Source organism: Dreissena polymorpha, chromosome 6 (genome assembly GCF_020536995.1).
Source record: "Dreissena polymorpha isolate Duluth1 chromosome 6, UMN_Dpol_1.0, whole genome shotgun sequence".
NCBI lineage: Eukaryota > Metazoa > Mollusca > Bivalvia > Myida > Dreissenidae > Dreissena > Dreissena polymorpha.
The window spans coordinates 80,297,235-80,317,641 of record NC_068360.1 but is presented as its reverse complement, the minus strand read 5'-3'; the positions used below and the strand labels follow the sequence as shown (position 1 = coordinate 80,317,641).

The 20,407-nt window shown below is 33.4% G+C and overlaps 1 protein-coding gene across 1 annotated transcript in view; it reads right to left on the bottom strand.

Moving 5' to 3' along the window:
- The window catches only part of LOC127835843 (ATP-binding cassette sub-family C member 4-like), a 63,696-nt gene that overhangs the window by 22,341 nt on the left and 20,948 nt on the right, over window positions 1-20,407 (bottom strand). Inside the window, exons 2-5 of the mRNA XM_052362271.1 lie at window positions 11,161-11,271; window positions 9,758-9,878; window positions 7,868-8,083; window positions 3,066-3,155 (exon numbers count right to left, since the gene is read on the bottom strand). Of these exons, the coding sequence (XP_052218231.1) occupies window positions 3,066-3,155; window positions 7,868-8,083; window positions 9,758-9,878; window positions 11,161-11,271 (538 nt within the window). The remainder of the gene's footprint in view (window positions 1-3,065; window positions 3,156-7,867; window positions 8,084-9,757; window positions 9,879-11,160; window positions 11,272-20,407) is intronic.

Genomic DNA, 20,407 nt, shown 5'->3' with positions numbered 1-20,407 from the left:
ATAGTCGACTTTCAGTAATGAACGATGGTGTTATTTTAAGAGTCATTTCATGTGGCCATAGTCGACTTTCAGTAATGAACGATGATGTTATTTTAAGAGTCATTTACTGTGGCCATAGTCGACTTGCAGTAAGGAACGATGCTGTCATTTTAAGAGACATTTACTGTGGCCATAGTCGACTTGCAGTTATGAACGATTGTGTCATTTTAAGAGTCATTTACTGTGGCCATAGTCGACTTGCAGTAATGAACTGTGGTGACATTTTAAGAGTCATTTACTGTGACCATAGTCGACTTCAAGTAATGAACGGTGGTGTCATTTTAAGAGTCATTTACTGTGGCCATAGTCGACTTTCAGTAATGAACGATAGTGTCATTTTAAGAGTCATCTACTGTGGCCATAGTCGACTTGCAGTAATGAACGATGGTGCGATTTTCAGTGTTATCTACTGTGGCCATATTCGACTTTTACTAAAGACTATAGACTATTAATAGTCAATAACAATAATTCGATTTTATAATATCTTCAGTGGTAAAGGATGAGGTGTGCTAACGAATTCAATTTGAAAAATTATTTTCTCACGCCGTGGCTAGACTTCTAGAAGGAAAGAACTAAAATAATCGCCTATTTGTTTTAAATGTATTAGTCTGTCGGTACCGTACATATTACGAAAAAACGTATTCGCTTTTAAATTTAACTTATATCTTTTGAACATCATGCACAAACTATTTTGCGTTGAACTGTTTTGCTTAATAAAAAAAATGTTGCGTAATTTGGTGTTTCACTGCCTTTTTGCAGACAATGGAAAATAGACGTTTCACACAATAGAAAAGAGACGTCCCAAATGTATGTCTCTGGTATCGGTCAGCGCTCGATTTGTTTGACATATAATACACTGAATACCGCTTAAAAACAATATCTTTGGACTTGATTTGGGCCATGAAATACAAAAGCAATCTGCTTAATGCACAACGATGCATCTATCTCTAGCAATTAACGTCCCTTATAATAAAAATACCCTGGTGTGAATGCCCGATAAAATCAATAATTTGCCGATATATCGCTGATAATGTGTCAAAAACAACACTGGATCACTTTACTAGTAGATATGGTTTGTAAATAGGGGGCATTAAAGGGATTAGCGATGGTAATTAAAGCCAGACGGAGCTTGAATAGGGAATTTTATTGTGAACTTAAAGAGCGTATATCGTTTATTTCGAATGTCGGGACAAATAGTGTTACATCGGGACACCGGGACAAACTGCCCAAAAGCAGGACTGTCCCGCCAAGATCGGGACGTCTGGCATGTATGGAAACAGGGTTTTCACCCATCGATTTTGAAAAATAGGGTGATTTCATTCTTGGAATAGGGTGAAAGGATTTATAAAAATGCATACCTTAAAATCATTGCTGCTTTACTTTTGTTGAAGCTGCACACTTGTATTGATTCAATAAAACTGTAAACTATCATAATTAACTTTAATAAGCTGAAGTTTCATAACATCTTTAATCCTTGAAACTGTCCTTACTATAAACTTCAAAATTAAAAAAAATCGATAACACAAATTATTCTGCACTTATTGGCTTTTGCTTTCATGGTTCGAAAAAGTTTGCAATCGACTGATTTTTTGGCGCAACAATTGCGGACGTCTTTAAACCTCTCTTAAACATGTTGATTTCGCTTCCTAATAGAAACTGAAAGTACAGACGCTTTACAAATACATGCAGGTTACAATATACTAAATCTTTTTGGAGTGCAATGCTATACTCTCTAAAACATGAACATCATTTATTTGAAGACACGGTTCTCTGTAGGGTCAATTGCCATGACTTTATTTTTGTATATTTCTGTGTGCAAGTGGCAGGGAAAACATTGTTGTTTACTAGAAATTCACTCTTTTATCTGAAGATTGGATACTACATAAAACTTTGACAGATGGCGGGAAACCCTCATGAACTGGATAGAAGCCGGTAAATAGATGGTCGTAAAACAGTGACTTTTGATTCGTGACGAGTTCTTTCTTACATATCGCATGACCTATCTTTTTTATTTCTTAAATCAATTCGGCTTGGAATGCTCTTCGAGAAAAGGTATGTTTATGAGGGTCTCTATGCGCAAATTTTTGACTTTATTTTTCGTTAAAGTTATTGCTTTTACATTGAATTTGTGTAGGAAATCTGTTGGTATATTGTGACCTGCACAATGAGCGACGAATTATGTCAGATTGAAAACGCATGTATGTCTTCGTCAATTATTTGGTCAGACGCTTTATTTAACTGTGAAATCTAGTCCGCAGAGCGTTTTAATAATTTTGACTGCTCCGTTATCCGTGCGCTTGCTGAATGAAAGCGTCGCCGTGTTATGATAATAATTCCAAAGTTAAGAGAAAATACCGAAAATGAGCAAAGCATTTTCGATCGAAGCTATTGCATCGTACGCATCAAAGTTGACGAATTTGCGTAAAAGTCAAATTGGTTGCGTTTTCAATACGCATGATATTGTATTTCTTTGCGTTTAAAAACATTTTAATAGGGTGAAAGACGCATATACGCAGCTTATCTGGGGCACTGTATGAATGTAAAAAACTGTATGATTCTATGTCGCTTAAGCTTTTTAATAAAGACAAGATGAAGTTGATACAAGATGTATTTGAGATATTGATTTTGGAGAATGGTCCAAGGAAGTGTGCTTCAAGGATAAGATAGGATATAATCCCATCTGAAGAGGTTTATCAATAAAAGGTCAACATCCAACTTAACCCTTTCCCACTCAGACGCAAATTGAAAATGGCTATGTGCAAACAGCATAAACCCAGAACAGCCTATACAAACACTATAAATGTTACTTACACCCTTGTGCATCAGTTTCAGCTATGTTCAAAGGCAAAGGCAAAACACTCTAGTGAATCAATTTTTTCTTCCACATTTACACTTTAGGATGAAATTTCAATTATCCCATTTGAAACATTGAAGCAATCTTAAAACAATTTATAAGGACCAACCAACAGGTACACTGTTTCAACCATTGAGTGCTAGCTCATAATAAAGAAAGTATTTGAACCAACCTGGTCAAACTTGTTCACATCATTGGAAAGCAGGTTCACGATTTGCCCAGTTGTCGTCTTACTCAGGCCCTCATTGCTTAGCCTTAAAGACTGAAAAAGACAGGCAAGAAATTTATACCAAATGCAGAGAGTAGAACATTTTAATATATTTTATATGAGCCACAGTAAGGGAAAACTGGGCCCAATGCATGCTTAACCCTTTCCGACTCAGAAGCAAAGTGGCACTCTGCAAACAGCATAAGACCAGAACAGCCTGCGAGTAACTCAAAGTCTGTTCAGGTGTTATGCTGTTTGCTGCTCATAAGTATCTAAAGGTTGGAAATGAAGCCTCTACAACTTGAATTAAGTAAGAAAGGGCTTCACTTTAATTTAACTTTTTAAGGGACTTTCACATTTGTCAAACTACTTATCTAAGTGGTAAAGGGGTAAAGTGTCGCCCATAATAAGCTTGTGTGGACTGCACAATCTTATCAGAGACAACAGTTTACTCACATGCAAGTCCAATTTTCATGAAGCATGTCTAATATGTAAAATACGTAAAGGGTATTGGCTAATGTGTTGAATTTATTCAAGGACATCAGTAGAAAATAGCTCTGTCCTAAACGCAAATGCTTACAAATTGCTAGGTTCTTCATTTCACACACCCATCTAAAACTTATTTTACATGCCTTTTAACATTAATGTTCTGTTACAGTGCTCATTTCATGTGTTCACATGCTGTTAAAGTTCATGGTGGGGGATTAAAACTTCGCTTTTATTTATCTTCATTCAATGTGGTACAATATGGTCAAACTATATATCATTTTAAAGCTTAAGACGGATAGACTAACATAAACACATTTTTGACATTCAATATTTGTGTGATTTATTCATATTTTGGTTTAAAACCAATAAATTTGTACTCTCATTTACAAAATCTCAATCTAAAGTTAGGAAGGATATGCACTACCTTAAGTTGAATAAATACAAAGCTATATACATATACAAGGTCAAGTTAGCAACATTTCACAGAAAATTATTGTCATAAAACAACAAATGAGTTTTTATTCAACTGCCTTTTTTGGATAAATTTTCTAACAAAGTTCTAAAAATAACTAAAACGTAACTACTTTTTAAAAATCCAGGTATGGTGGATAATAAGAGTCACAATTCTATTTCAAAGGCTTAACAATTTTGTTATTTACCTCTTAACCAAATTGCAAATTTTAAACCATCTCAAATTGAAATAGATTGCAGACGACATAAACAATTGTAAAGGAATATAAAGAAATTGGCAAACCGATTTATTTTATATATCGATTCCTTCTACCTATTTTGAAAGCGTGGCCATCGCTGTGCTCCGTAGAAAAACGTGCAAAACAAATCGGTCGAAAGGACGTGCAGTGGTGAGAAAACCGGGTATATGTATACACATACCTGAGAAAACACATACTTATTTTGACAGTTGGGTGGCAACTAGTAAAACAACTATTTACCTTAATCAGCAAGAGATCGCGCTAAATAACAGAAATGACCACGTAGAGATATCATCACTTACCCTATTTCAAATATTTTCCAGCTAAATATTGTCCCCCACACGTCTTTTTAGTTTATTTGTATTGTTTTTCTGGAGCCGAAGTGCATCTCACAGAATATCCATCCAACTTCCGTTGTTTTCACTTTCGTTATAAAAAACTCCGTTTAAAATAATTATTTCTACTTTTTAGATTGTTAAAGCGATGTATTATGATATATTTTCAATAAAATAGTATACCGTGATGAATTGAACGGAGTTACGTATCGATATTTCTGTCAGTCTTTAAGCGTACTATTTTATGCGCAATAATATAAGTGCAGTGATTCGACAACGATTGTAAACATTGGTGAAATGCTTCTTACATAGTTATTCTTTTGAGTGTTTATGAGGTCTGATCGTGCAGTTTGCAAACATCAACGGAAAGATTACAATCCAATGCATTTGTCATCGTCAAGCGTTTGGAATGTCAATTAGGCGATGAGTGAGTTTTTAGCATGTTTCTTTCTATTCTATTAATTTAAAAATGGCTGCCCACATGGTGATGCAATGACATGTGTTCGAGTTTTGATATTTCTAGATATGTAAACTTTTTTTACTATTTAAGCGTAACTTGCCCTGCGTCAATGTCGATATTTATCACTAGTTATATAATTTTCCGCCGAAATACGTGGAATAAACATGATTCAGATTTGTGAAAATAATGTATATTTTATTGTTAAAATCGCTTTGTATTTTTATTGGTTTTGTGTATGTTATGATACGTTGATGTACAAAATTGGCAGCAGTTTGAAGGAAAAACATCCTTTGAAGCATATATGTATACATTTTCAATGTGGCACTCTTCCTTTAGTCAAATTTGAGTTCAATGCTAGGGATCCCACATTTTTCAAAATGAAGCCTCTACATGACCCTTAACACTCTTCTGGAGCAAAATTTATGCAACTTTATTTCGTTTAGGCATTCTATGGGTACTTAATCAAAAAAGAAACAAAATCACTGCGTGAAGTGAGTAACAAATTTAATAAGGGTAACAACAAGTGTTCATAGATTTAACACGTTATGTTCGATGTCAAGTGACTTGAAAGGATTTTAGGTTATTATTGTACAAAAGAACCTTCCTGTAAAACAAAGGCAAAAAAATTATGGGGCAAAATAAAATTCTCAGGGGCATACTACATTTTCAGAGACTTAACACATTATGAGTTATGTCTTATGTATTAAATGAATAAGGCATATGCTGTAAAATAATTCCCTCTCTCTGAAAATGCTAGGGCCCACAGATATTGCTATGATTTTGCAGTGTTTTCAGACCAAAGAGGGATTAGGTTTGTTCCCATTAATTCTACAACCAGTCAAGTATCTTTTATGTACAGCAACAAAAGGTGGCACTATCCCTTTAACTCTTCAACACTTCCAAGTTTCCATTTTACATTGCAACAAAAGGTGTCATTATCTTTTTAACTCTACAACAATGCAATTTACCATTTTGCATTGCAACAAAAGGTGTCATTATCCCTTTAACTCAACAACACTACAAGTTCGGGGGTCTAGCTAGGCTCAAAATTTACGGAGAAGTCACTCCTCCCTAAAGCCAAAATTAAAAGAATTGGTAACATATTTGGGAGAAATGGTACATTTGCATCATAGATCTTAGTTTTACGTATATTTTGCAGCAACTTAACTAAGTGGTTTCTTCTGTTCAGCTTTCAATCAACTCTTCACTTGTTTTATACAAAAGACATGTTAAGTGTATAAAACCAACATTTTCCTTATTTCTCATTGATAGTTGATTATGATTGTACTTTTAATTACTTTTTTTCCTTAAAGGGATCTTTTCACGGCTTGGTAAATTGACAAAATTGAAAAAAGGTGTTTCAGATTCGCAAATTTTCGTTTTAGTTATGATATTTGTGAGGAAATAGTATTATTGAACATTTACCATAGTCTAATATAGCCATTATATGAATCTTTTGATGATTAAAAAAACCTAAAAATTATAAAGCGTTGCAACGCGAAACGATTGAATAATTTGGAGAGTTCTGTTGTTGTCGTTTAAATTTACGAATTTACGAAGATTGCTTATATAAGGTATAAAATACGTCATACATTAACACTCGGCAGAATAGCCGAGAGGGCTAATTCGTTTTTACTCCAGGATCCCAGGGGTCACTGGTTCCATCCCCGGTGCGAGCTACATTTTTTTTATTTTTTTTTAAATTTTATTCTTGATTTTTCACTGAAGCTTTTAAGATCCAAAGGTTACATTTATCAAAATAAAGCATTTAATGACTAACTTCAAAATAGCAAAATTATGTGAAAAGGCCCCTTTAACAGGTGTATCAAATAAACTTCAATTGTAACAAGCCAGTAATGTTCATAATCTGTTTGCTTCCTCGTTAATTTTAAGCAATTTAACATTAAATCAAATTCATATTTTGTTACAAATATTTGTTTAAATTAAAAATTCATTTAAAATCTCATATTACAGCAGAGACTCCAAATCTGACCTGTAAAAGAGCCCCATATTTATTGCCAGTGCTAGGTTACATCTTCCCATTTTATCATTCCTTAGTATTGATTTAATGAGGCCATTTAACGAGGCAATTAATCAAGGCATCATCTATTAGCAATATCAAAAAGTGTAATAACTCCAGACTGTTCTTTTGAATGTTCAACTTTGCATGACCTGTACATAAGACACTAATGTCTGAGAATCCTCCTTTGTCCAATTCTCCACATCAAATTTATTTTAATCGGTCAATGTCTGGCACAAAGTAAATCATTAAGGAGGAGAAGTCACTTGGCCTTTATGAAATTAATGTGCCAAGTGAAGATTAATTTGGCGAAGAAATCGCCATTTCGCCCACTCGCGAGACCACTGAAGGTATCCTTCTTCACAGCAACAAAAACTCTCAATGTCCCCTTTAACTCTACATTGTCTTTTCTCCATTTTGGGAATTGGGCTGGGTTCCTTTGAATTTGCCAAATGGTGTCGTTTTGACTACCATTTGGAAATAAGGGCGGCTTTTTTTTTGTTTAAAAATACTTCTTAATTGAGAAAAAGTGTTTTCAAAATTATATTAACCATGGTTCAACTTTAAGACTTGAATGAGGGATTAACTTAATTTTGAGTTTTCTTTAAAGAATATAATTGTTTTTTTAGTTTTTAATTTCTATTTGGAATATATGTCATTTTTTCAATTGACAAAAAGGCATAGAGAACGTGTCCCTTTAACGGCCCTAACTTTGAATTAAAAAACCTCTGCGATATGACACTTCCAGTTACCTTTCTGTACAGCAAGGAGCAGCATGCAATCCTCATCTTCATACCAATCCTCTGGACACCAAAGAAGTAAGGGTGGTCTGTAACCGCCAGTACTAGCACACATAGACTCACTCCCCCTGCAAACAAGTAGCTCTCGGTTTTCCCAACGCCTGACCCCGGCGTGAAGTAGCGGATCAAGCCACCCAGCAGTAGGGGCTGAATGACCTTTGTGGCTTCCTGGTAGTAAAAGTTCAAAGAGGTCTGTTTATAAAGGGTCAGCGATCACAAAAGGGGAAATCTGTACTTAAATTGACCATACATTTAAAATGTCAGATACATTTTCTATGTAGTAAAATAGTACTTAGAGTAAAAAAAGTCAGAGCAATTTTTATGTATATAAATGGTACTTCTATGAAAATTTCTGATCGATGTTTCAAATTTAATTTGACTAATGCAAACATTTCCGAAAAATGTTTCATATAAAGCATACTGTTACTTATTTCAAAATGTCCAATCCATGTTTCATAAATAGTTTAATTGTACTGGTGCTAATGCGAAATATTTCAAATTATTGTTTTATGTGAAAAGGTTTGATCTATCCTTTTAAGACATAAAACATATAAGAAAAATTGACCAAATTTACAATTCAAAATACAAATGAATGAATAAGTGAGGATTTAATAAATATTGGAAATATCCGTGTGCTACTTTGGAAAATATTGGCAGTTAATTTTAATTTAAACCATTTTTATAGAAGCATCTATTCTGTACTCAACAGTGAAAAACATTATTTATCCCATCTCAATTGAGAAAATAACAGCTCATGACGTAAACTTAGCTGTATGTATTGTACTTCCCACGCTTTTCGGAGAAAAAGTGGGGATATTGTGGTTATCTCCGTCTTCCGTCCGTCCGTCTGTCCGTCCGTCCTGACCACTTTCTTCTCCTACACTATAAGCACAGGAACCTGTAAACTTACACACATGGTAGCTATGAGCATATGTGCGACCCTGCACTATGTGGAATTTTGATCTGACCCCTGGGTCAAAAGTTATGGCGGTTGGTGTGGGGCCGGGTCAGAGATTTTTACTCATTTTTTTAGGTTATTTTACTATAATTTCTTCATTTCTACACCGATTGTCTTCAAATTGATACTGAACCACTCTTATGACAATACGGTCAATCTCAATTATGCATGGCCCCATTACAAACCCTGGGGCACCCCGCCCACATAGGCCACGCCCGGCCAAAATTGCCTTTTACTATGATTTCTTCTATTCTATACCGATTCACTACAAATTGATACTGAACCTCTCTTATGACAATACAGTCAATCTCAGCTATGAATGGCCCCATTACCAACCTTGGGGGCCCAGCCCACATAGGCCACGCCCACTTAGGCCACGCCCACCCAAAATGGCCTTTTACTATAATTTCTTCATTTATACACCGATTGTCTTCAAATTGATACTGAACCTCTCTTATGACAATACGGTCAATCTCAACTATGTATGGTCCCATTACCAACCCTGGGGCGCCCCGCCTACATAAGCCACGCCCCCCCAAAATTGCCTTTTACTCTAATTTCTTCATTTCTACACCGATTCACTTCTAATTGATACTGAACTTCTCTTATGACAATACGGTCAATCTCAACTATGCATGACCCCATAACCAACATTGGGGCGCCCCTGGGTCGAACATGCGGCGTGGGGATACGCGTCGGCCTATGCCGTGCCATTTCTAGTTGAATACAGTAAAAGCGCAGAGTGATGTAATTTTGTTGATGCATATGTTTTCAGTTATTTCTACCAATAAACATGATTTGGGCTTTTTAAACTCGATAAATAAACTTATATGCATTCAAAATAAACCTTATTATCTGTCTTTGTTTTTAATTTTTTCACACACCTCAAGCAGTAAGATAAGCCCCAACAGCAGGTACTCGAACCAAAACATGCGAAACAGGGCTCGGAAGAGGCTCGGCTGAAGTTTCCCATCCTTCGTTCTCTCCACCTCCTTCGCCCATTCTCTGTGAAGGAAAGAATAAAAAGGAAGCAGTGTTCTATGCAAATAATTATAAATTGTAGGAGACATTGGTATGTGATTTAGAAATGATGTTTAAAGGGGCCTTTTCACAGATTTTGGCATTTTTTAACGTATTCATTAAATGCTTTATATCGATAAATGTAAGCATTGGATCGTAACAGCTCCAGTAAAAAATCAAGAATAAAATTTAAAAAAAGAAAAGAACATTGCCCGGTCCAGGTTTCGAACCAGTGACCCCTGGAGTCCTGCCAGAGTCCTGAAGTAAAAACGCCTTTGCCTACTGAGCTATTCCGCCGTGTACACGTACTTGACGTATTTTATACCTTATATAAGCAATCTTCGTAGTTTCACAAAATTTAACGACAAAAACAGAACTCTCCAAATTATTCAATCGTTTCGCGTTGCAACGCTTTATAATTTTTAGGTTTTAAAATCGTCAAAAGATGCATATAATGGCTATATTAGACCATGGTAGATGTTCAGTATTACTGTTTCCTCACAAATATCATAACTAAAACGAAAATTTGCGAATCTGAAACAACTTTTTTCAATTTTGTCAATTTACCAAAGCGTGAAAAGATCCCTTTAATGGGTCAGTTCAGTTCAGTTTATATTCCTATTTTAGTGTTTTTTCCCAAAGTCTAGCCCATTCCCTAGTAAGCCTATCAAATTGCTGGGTCTTGGTTTTTTATGCAATCATTTCACAATGCCCCCTTTATTCTGTTTGCTGCTTATCAGTATTTAAGGTTTGGACATGAAGCCCTGAATACTTGAATCTAGTAAGAAAAATCTTAAATTAAATATAACTTTCTTAGGGACTACAAATGCGTGAAAATATGTTTCTATGTGTAAGAGGGTTAAGAACCACCAATACAATACTACAACTTAAGCCAAGATTTCCCATGTGAGCTTTAAAAATACCACAGGCCCAAAGGTCTATAACTGGGCTATCAAACAGAGGATTCATATTGATGTATCTTATCTATGCAATCCTGGTTCAATCCAGGCCAGCACTTGACCAGTGTCTCATTAGGAGTTGAGTTAAAAACAAACTCTCCTATGAGATAAGAGCTCAAGTCACTGTCACAAGTACAATCACAAGTAAATGACATTTGAAGGGATTTTCTTAATCAAGGTCAAAGGCATTGACGGGAAGTCATGGGTTTGATCCCCACCGTGGGAGCATTCTTTGGATATCCCCCAAAGACACCAACGTTTACTCACTCCTCTAGTCTGTTGCAAAGGGTTTCAGACTGGTTACTTACTCCTCTAGTCTGTTGCCAAGGGTTTCAGACTGGTCCTCGTTGACCACATTGTACATGTCCTCAACTTCCAGCTGTCTTTCATATCCCTTCTTGAATAATGGGTTCATCCACCTAAAGCAGACACAACACCAGTTCTTACAAGTCACAGAATACGCCTATATAAATGTCTGGTTAATCCATTTATGCCTAGTGGACCATCCTTCTAAATTGGATCAATTTATTTCCAAAATTAGGTTTGTCTACAGTATGTATTTCTTTTTTTTTTATTTTTTATTTTTTTATTCAATATAATACATACAATGTATACATGAATATATACAACATAGTGATTGTACAAAGCAATAAAGTTCAGACATGTTATACAAGATATGCTAATATGTATTTTTTTAAAGAGAAAAGAAAAAAATAATAGAAGAATTGTTATGAAAAATGATGAGTTGTATAAAGTCGGAAGAAAGCATACTGGACTTGTGTGTTTCGTTGTATATTCAAAATGATCTTATAAGATTGAAAAAAAAACATACAAAAATATTTTAGAAAGATAAACTTACATTAGAGTGAAATGTATATAAGTGGACAAACATCATGAGAATTTAATCCGATTCCATTTTTGTTCAAAGTTTTGTAATGTGTCATTACTGAGGGCTATTTCTTTCTCAATCTGGACTTTAAGTTTGAGACTATGGATAAAACAATTAAAATTTGGTACTTGTTTTTTGAACTTCATGTTAAAAATGAACAATTTCATCATTATAAGAATAAAATTCACAATATTATTACAATCTTTTGATTTCAATGAGTAAATTCCGAAACTTACATTTAAGAAAGATAGTTTAACGTTTAGTTGCTGTTGTTCAAGAAAAGATGTTAATTGATTCCAAATAGGCTGGATGTGTTTGCACTCCCAAAACAGGTGTCCTATAGTTTCGATGTTTTCACTGCAGAAGTCACACAGATTTGAGTTAGATAATTTGCATTTAAAGAGATATGTATTTGTAGCTATAATTCTATGGATGTATTTATATTGAAAATTTCTCAGAGTGCTTTCAATAGTTGCTTTATATGGCATGGTAAATATGTGTTTCCAATTAAGTTCATGTACTCCGAAAAGGACTTGCCATTTATTTTGGGTTTTTGAGTTTTCTGTAGGGTTTTTAATTTGTAGTGTGTAAAATATTTTATTTGTTTTGTTTTTTCTTCCAAGTATATTTTCTACGAATGTTGTTTGAGTACATGGTGTATTATTTGTATTGATTTCAGATTTAATATGTATGGGTATGCTTTTGATTAATGTGTAGTACTTCAAAAAATTATTTGAAGGTATTCCGTATATGTAGCATATATCATTAAAAGAGTAGAAATCCTTAATTCTGTAGTCATATAATTGGTCGACATATTTAATGCTTCGTTCAAACCAATCTTTATAGAAAAACGTCTTATTGTTTGAAGTTATGTCTTTATTGTTCCATAGAATAGTTTTGCTGCTTGTTTGGGTTTCTAGGTTATGAGTGACATCACTCCATGCTGATAGAACATCAGACAGAAATATGTTTTCGTTTGCAATTTCATGTAAGATAGTATTGCTGATGTTACATTCAAAGAGTAAGGAGTCACCATATTTTTTTTGAATTTTCTGATAGAATAATTTCCATTTACTTGTATTGGCATTATCTAGGTATCTTTTAACCCAGCTGCATTTGATTGCATTCAAGAATGAGTCAATGTTCGTTAATTGGATACCTCCATTTTCTACAGATTGAATTAACTGAGTTCGTTTTATTTTATCAGGCTTACCGTCCCATATGAAATTAAATATTGCTGATTTTATATCGTTAATAATATCATTTGGTGGATTTGGGAGGACTGTTAATACATAAATTAATTTAGGAAGTGCAAACGTTTTCAATACTGTGTTTTTTTCCGATACGTGTAAGTTTACGGTGATGCCATGATTTTAAGCAGTTTTTAAAATTCTGTAATTTAGGTAGTATGTTTTTAAGAACTGTATCTTTTTCATTATTTGTGAAAGTAATTCCTAACGTTGAGGCTTCATCGGATGTCCAATTAAATTTCATTTCTTTTTTATATTGGACATTATTTTGTTTTAATTTACCTACTCGTAGCACAGTACATTTACTTTTGTTTAGTTTCAGACCCGATGTCATTCCGTAAAGGGTTAGCGATTCTATTAGGTTATGGAAAGAATCGTAAGTGTCGTTTAAAAAATAAGTTGCATCGTCAGCAAATAGGGACTGTTTGATTTCTTCGTCAGGTTCTAGTGATATGCCTTTTATGTGTTTATTTGATTGGATGTGATGTGATAGATACTCGATGCAGATAATAAATAGCGATGATGAGAGTGGACATCCTTGTCGAACCCCTCGTTCGATGTTAAAACTGTTTGAAAAGAAGCCATTGTTAATGATTAAACTGTTAATATCGGTATAGAATAGTTTGACCCATTGAATGAGACTTTCACCAAAGTTCATATTTTCTAAGCAAGAGAACATAAATGAATGATCAAGCGAATCGAATGCCTTTTCGAAGTCTGCAAAGAAAATTAGACCAGGATTATTTGAATTGTTGAAATAGTTTATGCATTCTTGGATAAGACGAACGTTTTCACCAATGGAACGTCCTTTTATGAAACCAGATTGAGATCTTGAAATGATTGCTGGTAATATTTTTTTTATTCTGTTTGCTATACTTTTAGTTGCAATTTTATAATCATTATTTAGTAAACTAATCGGGCGCCAGTTTGATAAGGATTCTAAGTTTTTTCCAGGTTTTGGAATAAGTGATATAATACCTTGTTTTTGTAGCGTAGTTAAGTTTTCGTTGTTAAAAGAATAGTTTAGTGAATTAATTAGATGTGTTTTTATATCATTCCAGAATATTTTATAAAATTCGATTGTGATGCCATCAGATCCTGGGCTTTTGTTATTTTGCATATCTTTTAGGGCTAATCCACATTCATATTCATTAAGCAATCCGTCGCACAGTTGTTTTTCCTCTTCGTTTAAAGCGTGATGTGTATTTTTAAAAAGGGTGTTATTTTCAACATTTTTTCGTTTATAGAGGGTTTCGAAAAATAAACGTTGTTCTTCTAGTATTTGAGTCATGTTTGTTATATCTTTGCCATTGACTACTAATTTGTGTACAGTTTTTTGTTCACTTCTACGTTTTTCAATGTTTGCGAAGTATTTTGTATTTTTTTCATTGTGTTCAACATGCTGTGCACGCGCTCTTAGTATTATTCCATTGAGACGTGTATGATAGATTCCATCTAATATTTGTTTTTTTAATGTTATTTCATTTTCAATGTCGGTGGTATCATTTGTGTTTGTTTGATGCAATTGTTTTTCAAGTGTTTCAATGGTTTTGATGGTTTCAGTTTCAAGTTTGTGTGTTTCTTTTTGTTTAAATGATGTGTATCTAATTGTTGTGTTACGTATATTTCCTTTAATTACTTCCCATAAGGTGTTTGTGTTTGCATCTTTATTATTTTGAACTGTATTTAATATTTCCTGTTTTATTTGTGTTTGATATTGTGTATCCAATAAGATGCTGTTGTTAATTTTAAAGTATCCTGGGCCTCTTTCAGGTTGTATATTATGCAGTTTAAGTTCAACTAGAGAGTGATCAGTCATAAATCCTGGTTTTATGTTACATGTGTCAATAATGTTGCAAAGAGATTCAGATATTAAAAAATAGTCTAGTCTACAAAATATTGTTGGTTTTGTGTTTGAGTGCCAGGTGAATTTGCTTTCGTTTGGGTATACTGTACGCCAGATATCTATCATATTGTAGTTTTCAATTATGTTATTTAAAATATTTCTATTTTTAGGATGAGTATAAAGGTTTCCATTCTTTTTATCTAATAACGGGTTCAGGACAGTATTGAAATCACCACCGATTATAATATTTTTATCTTGGTTATTAATTATAAAAGATTGTAATGTTTCGTAAAATGTGGAATCATCTATGTTAGGACCGTAAACGTTGATTAATGTTAATTGTGTTTCATGTATTTTGATATCTATACTTGCTAGTCTGCCAATTATTATTTCGTTAAAATTATCAACTGTGATCCCTATGTTACTTTTTATCAGAAAGGCAATGCCTTGTTTATTAGTATATTGTCCACTGAGGTAGATGTCCCCGTCCCATTCATCTTTTAAGGTTTGTTCTTAAGTGTGTGTCAAGTGACTTTCTTGTAATAAGCATACATTATATGTTTTTTCGTCTAACCATTTGAAGATTTTTATGCGTTTGTCTTTATTGTTGAGCCCTTTTACATTTAAAGTACATATTTTAACCATTTAAAGAGATGGAGGGTGATGTAGATGATAATTTGTGTGTGCTTGTCCAGTTGGTTTCTATTTTGAAAAATGTCCAGTTGTTTTCTATTATAAGACATAATATGTCCATTAATACAAACAAAAAAAGAAAACAAAAAGGAAAAACAGAATACATGATAATTCCACAGAAGAAAATGTATATGTATTTCTATATTTAGAATATTTCTTACAGAAATTCCTTTAAGCAAACAGCGCAGACCCTGATGAGACGCCGCATCATGCGGCGTCTTATCTAGGTCTATGCTGTGTGCCAAGGCCTTTTTTCTGGACGCTAGGCATAAATGGGTTAACATTGATGTTTGTAGATTGTATTTATTTGTAGTACATGTACCAATCATAGACAGAAACAATTTGATGAAGTGGGTGTGATTGTTCAATAAAGGAAAACTGTTTTACAACTCAACAGGTTGGAATAAAAGAAAAAGAGCAGGACGGATTTACGTCCACTAGACAGTCTTGGAAAATACAAGCATTGTCAGTTAATTAACCATGAAATAAAACAATTATAATATTAAACAAGGGCTGTTTGTAAAACACGCATGCCCCCCAAATGGGCAGTCAGTTGTAGTGGCAGCCATTGTGTGAATCCGTTAGTGACCTGAAAATCAATAGCATCTGCCAGTCATGATCAATGTACATAATTATATTGAAATACAAATTAGAATCTTGCATTGGCTCGATCCTTTATTATGACTGGACCATAACAATTGCATGAGCTATCATGGGCGAACGAACACTGGCGAGAGGACAGATTTCCCACAAAGAGTAAATGGGTATAAATAGAAAAGGGAAATAATAAATAACCTTTACTACTTGAGAAAACAAGAAAAATAGAAACCTTATTAAACACTGATCTTAAACGTGTGATATATTAATATATTTTGATAAAATTGATTGTGAAATCACAAGCTAGGTCTGCATGAGGTTACATGCAATCTAACTACACACGAAAGGCCACAAAATGCCAGGGCAATACATCCTTCAAAACTCATTTTTTTCAGAAGGAACAATTTTTCTATTTAAAGCAACATTGACATTACTTTAAACCTATTTATTTCAGCTCAATTGCTTCGAAAACCTCAGGCTTATTGAAAGACTCTCGAGTCATTTACATTGAACTTTATCCCACAGGCCATTATGCAATTCAAGAAAACAAGAGTACTGCATAACGGGTGCCATGCTCGACTGCTAAAGCTTGTCAGATTTATTTATTTTTTAATTTTTTTTACAAGTCACAGTGACCTTGACCTTTGACCTAGTAACCCAAAATGGGTGTGGCGTGTAGAACTCATCAAGTTGCATCTACATATGAAGTTTCAAAGTTGTAGGTGGAAGCACTTTGATTTGAGAGCCTATGTTAAAGTTTGATATTAGAGGTCACAGTGACCTTGACCTTTGACCTAGTGACCCAAAAATAGGTATGGCGTGTAGAACTCATCAAGGTGCATCTACATATGAAGTTTCAAAGTTGTAGGTGGAAGCACTTTGATTTTAGAGCCAATGTTAAGGTTTTAGCAAGACGCCTTCGGCGGACGTCGGACGAGCTGGCTATGACAATAGCTCGAGTTTTCTCCGAATACAGCCTCGCTAATGAAATTGTATAAAAAAAATTAACGCTTTCTGCGCAGATTGTTTTTTATTGCTTTGTATAACTTTTAGTACATCTTGCTTTGTTGACAACTAAATGTAGGTCTACATGTTAACAACCTATGCACATAATACCTCCATAAAAACACAAGTTGTTAAGTGGAAACTGTTTTTCTAGTTAGGCCCAGTGGCATTGACCTTAGTCACGTTGCTTACATTTGCTTGAAATGCAATCCCAAGCTAGATCTGCACTTAAGCTACCTACACACACATTTTCTAGGTAACATCTCATTCCCAAATAAAGTTGACAGAATTTAATCTTCGTCAAGAATCAACCCCAGATATGGAGTGTAATCTAATAATTTCCAATTCAGGCTTTTAAAGATTATAACAGTATCCAAGTAATTCACATTCTTTAAAAGTTACTCAGGAAGGGCAGTACAAATTATTTATAATTGTATTTATATAAATATTTATAAATGTTAGTCATTGGTGTTTAATGCCAGTCACTTATGAAAAGTCACTCCATTAAATTCAATGCATACTTTCTAATTGGAATTTCTGATTTTGTGTGTGCACATTATCTTCAATTTTTAAACAAGGGATCTTTTAACGGTTTGGTAAATTGACAAAATTGAAAAAAAAATGTTTCAGATTCGCAAATTTTTGTTTTAGTTATGATATTTGTGAGGAAACAGTATTACTGGACACTTACCTTAGTCCAATATAGCCATTATATGTATCTTTTGACGATTTGAAAAGCTAAAATTTATAAAGCGTTGCAACGCGAAACGATTGAATAATTTGGAGAGTTCTGTTGTTGTCGTTTAAATTTACGAAACTACGAAGATTGCTTATATAACATATAAAATACTTAATATGTGCATACACGGCGGAATAGCTGAGAGGGCTAAATTGTTTTTACTTCAGACTAACTCCAGGACTCCGGGGTCACTGGTTCGAGCCCTGGTACCGGCTACTTGTTTTCCTTGTTTTAATTTTATTCTTGATTTTTAACTGGAGCTTTTACGATCCAATGTTTACATTTATCAATATAAATCATTTAATGACAAACTTTAAAATATGCCAAAAACTGTAAAAAGGCCCCTTTAAGATAACAAACACCGCATAAGAAGCAAAGTGAAAATGACTTTTGCAACCAGCATCAAACCAGAACAGCCTGCGAGTAACTCACAGTCTGTTCAGGTGTTATGCTTTTGCTGCTCATCAGTAAGTAAGGGTTGGAAATAAAGCCTTTAAAACTTGAATTTAGTAAGAAAGGATTTAAATTAAATGTGACATTCTAAAGCACTACAAATGTGTCCAAATACGTTTCTAAGTGGTAAAGGGTTAAGATAACACACTCAGCATGTCTCCATCATGAGAACATTTCAACATTTCAGAGCTATTGCGTAACATCATATCGTAAGTTTGAGTTTCAAAACTGATGAAGACTATCACAGCAATACACTGATGAGACACTAAAATTAGACATATTGTAATTTTTAAGTAGATAGTTTAACATTTAAAAGGTCATTTGTTGTTTTCAATTGTTTAAAGTGATGTAAACTTCAATAAAAAAAACTATTTGCTATTTACATTTAAACAGAACCACATACATAAATTAACATGTATACCTTGGTTTTCTTTCACTGTAGGCAATTGATTTATGCTGCTTCTATAGATTAATACACATGCTAGATGTTAATGTACATGTTTTCTGCTGTAATATAATTATTTATTAATAAATAATGGGATTGGATAACTAATAAAAAATGTACAAGAAGTTTAATTGAATTAAGGTTGAACTTTGGTTACTTTATAGCACACAATCAAAATCAGCACTCTTGATACAGATTGAAGAAAAAAGTAAAAGTTCTATTCAAAGCTGGGCAAAAAGGAATAAAAAAGAACCATTAAGGAGCACTAACTTAAGGGCAACAGATAAGGATCAATTTATTGTTTTTACAATTTGTATTTGACAGAAAACGAACTGAAATAAAAAAAATCAATCTTGATTGTTTTGATTATGTTAATGGAAAAACGAATTGCATTCGACTATGTGTCGTTTTATCAGACTTTTTCATTCAATATAAGACATATATTGCATACATGCATATGACCACACAAAAAAGTTATATCATGTAGTAGCAATTATGTTCAAACATGTTATACAAGATATGCTTATATTTTTTTTTTCCAAAAAAAATTCTACATATATAGTTATGAATATGAATGAGTTGCATAAAGTTGGTAGAAAGCATTCTGGACTTGTTATAAAAGTTTAATGTGTTGCCATTTTTGTTCAAATATATGAAGTTTATCATTGTTAAGGGCAATTTGTTTTTCAATTTGGATCTTAAGTTTTAAATAGTTTATAAAACAGTTGAAAGAAGGTATTGTTTTTTGTATTTGATGCTGAATATACAATATTTCATTAATATGATAATGTGGTTCACAGTGTTATTAATTTCTGGTTGTTTAAAAGTATTTACACCGAAACTGATATTTAAGAGAAACAGTTTTAAATGTAATTGTTGTTTCTCTAGAAATGTTGTTAACTGGTTCCATAGAATTTGAATATGTTTGCACTCTCAGAAAAGGTGTTCTATTGTTTCAATGTGTTCGCTGCATATATCACATAAATTTGTGTTGGATAGGTTGCACTTGAAAAGATATTTATTTGTAGCTATGATTCTATGGACATATTTATATTGAAAAATGTTCAATGTGCTATCTATAGTTGTTTTATATGGCATGATAAATATTTGTTTCCAATTAAAATCTTGTTCTCGAAGAAGGCTTTGCCATTTACTTTGAATCTTGGAGTTTTCTGCTGGGTGTTTAATTTGTAGTTTGAAAAATAGTTTTGTTTGTTTTGTTTTGTTTTGCAAGTATGTTTTCCGTAAATGATGTTTGAATACATGGTGTGTTATTTGTATTAATTGTAGATTTAATATGTATGGGTATGCTTTTAATTAATGTGTAATACATTAGAAAATTGCTTGACGGTATTCCGTATAACATATATTCAAAAAAAGAATAGTAGTCCTTTATTCTGTAACCGTACAATTGGTCGACATATTAAATGTTTTGTTCAAACCAGTGTTTATAGAAAAAAGTTTTATTGTTTGAAGTTATGTCTTTATTGTTCCATAAAATAGTTTTACTGGTGATTTGTGTTTCTAGATTATGAATAACATTAGTCCATGCCGATAAAACACTACATGTAGATAGAAATATGTTTTCATTTCCAATTTCCCACAAAATGGTATTGTTGATGTTACATTCAAAAAGTA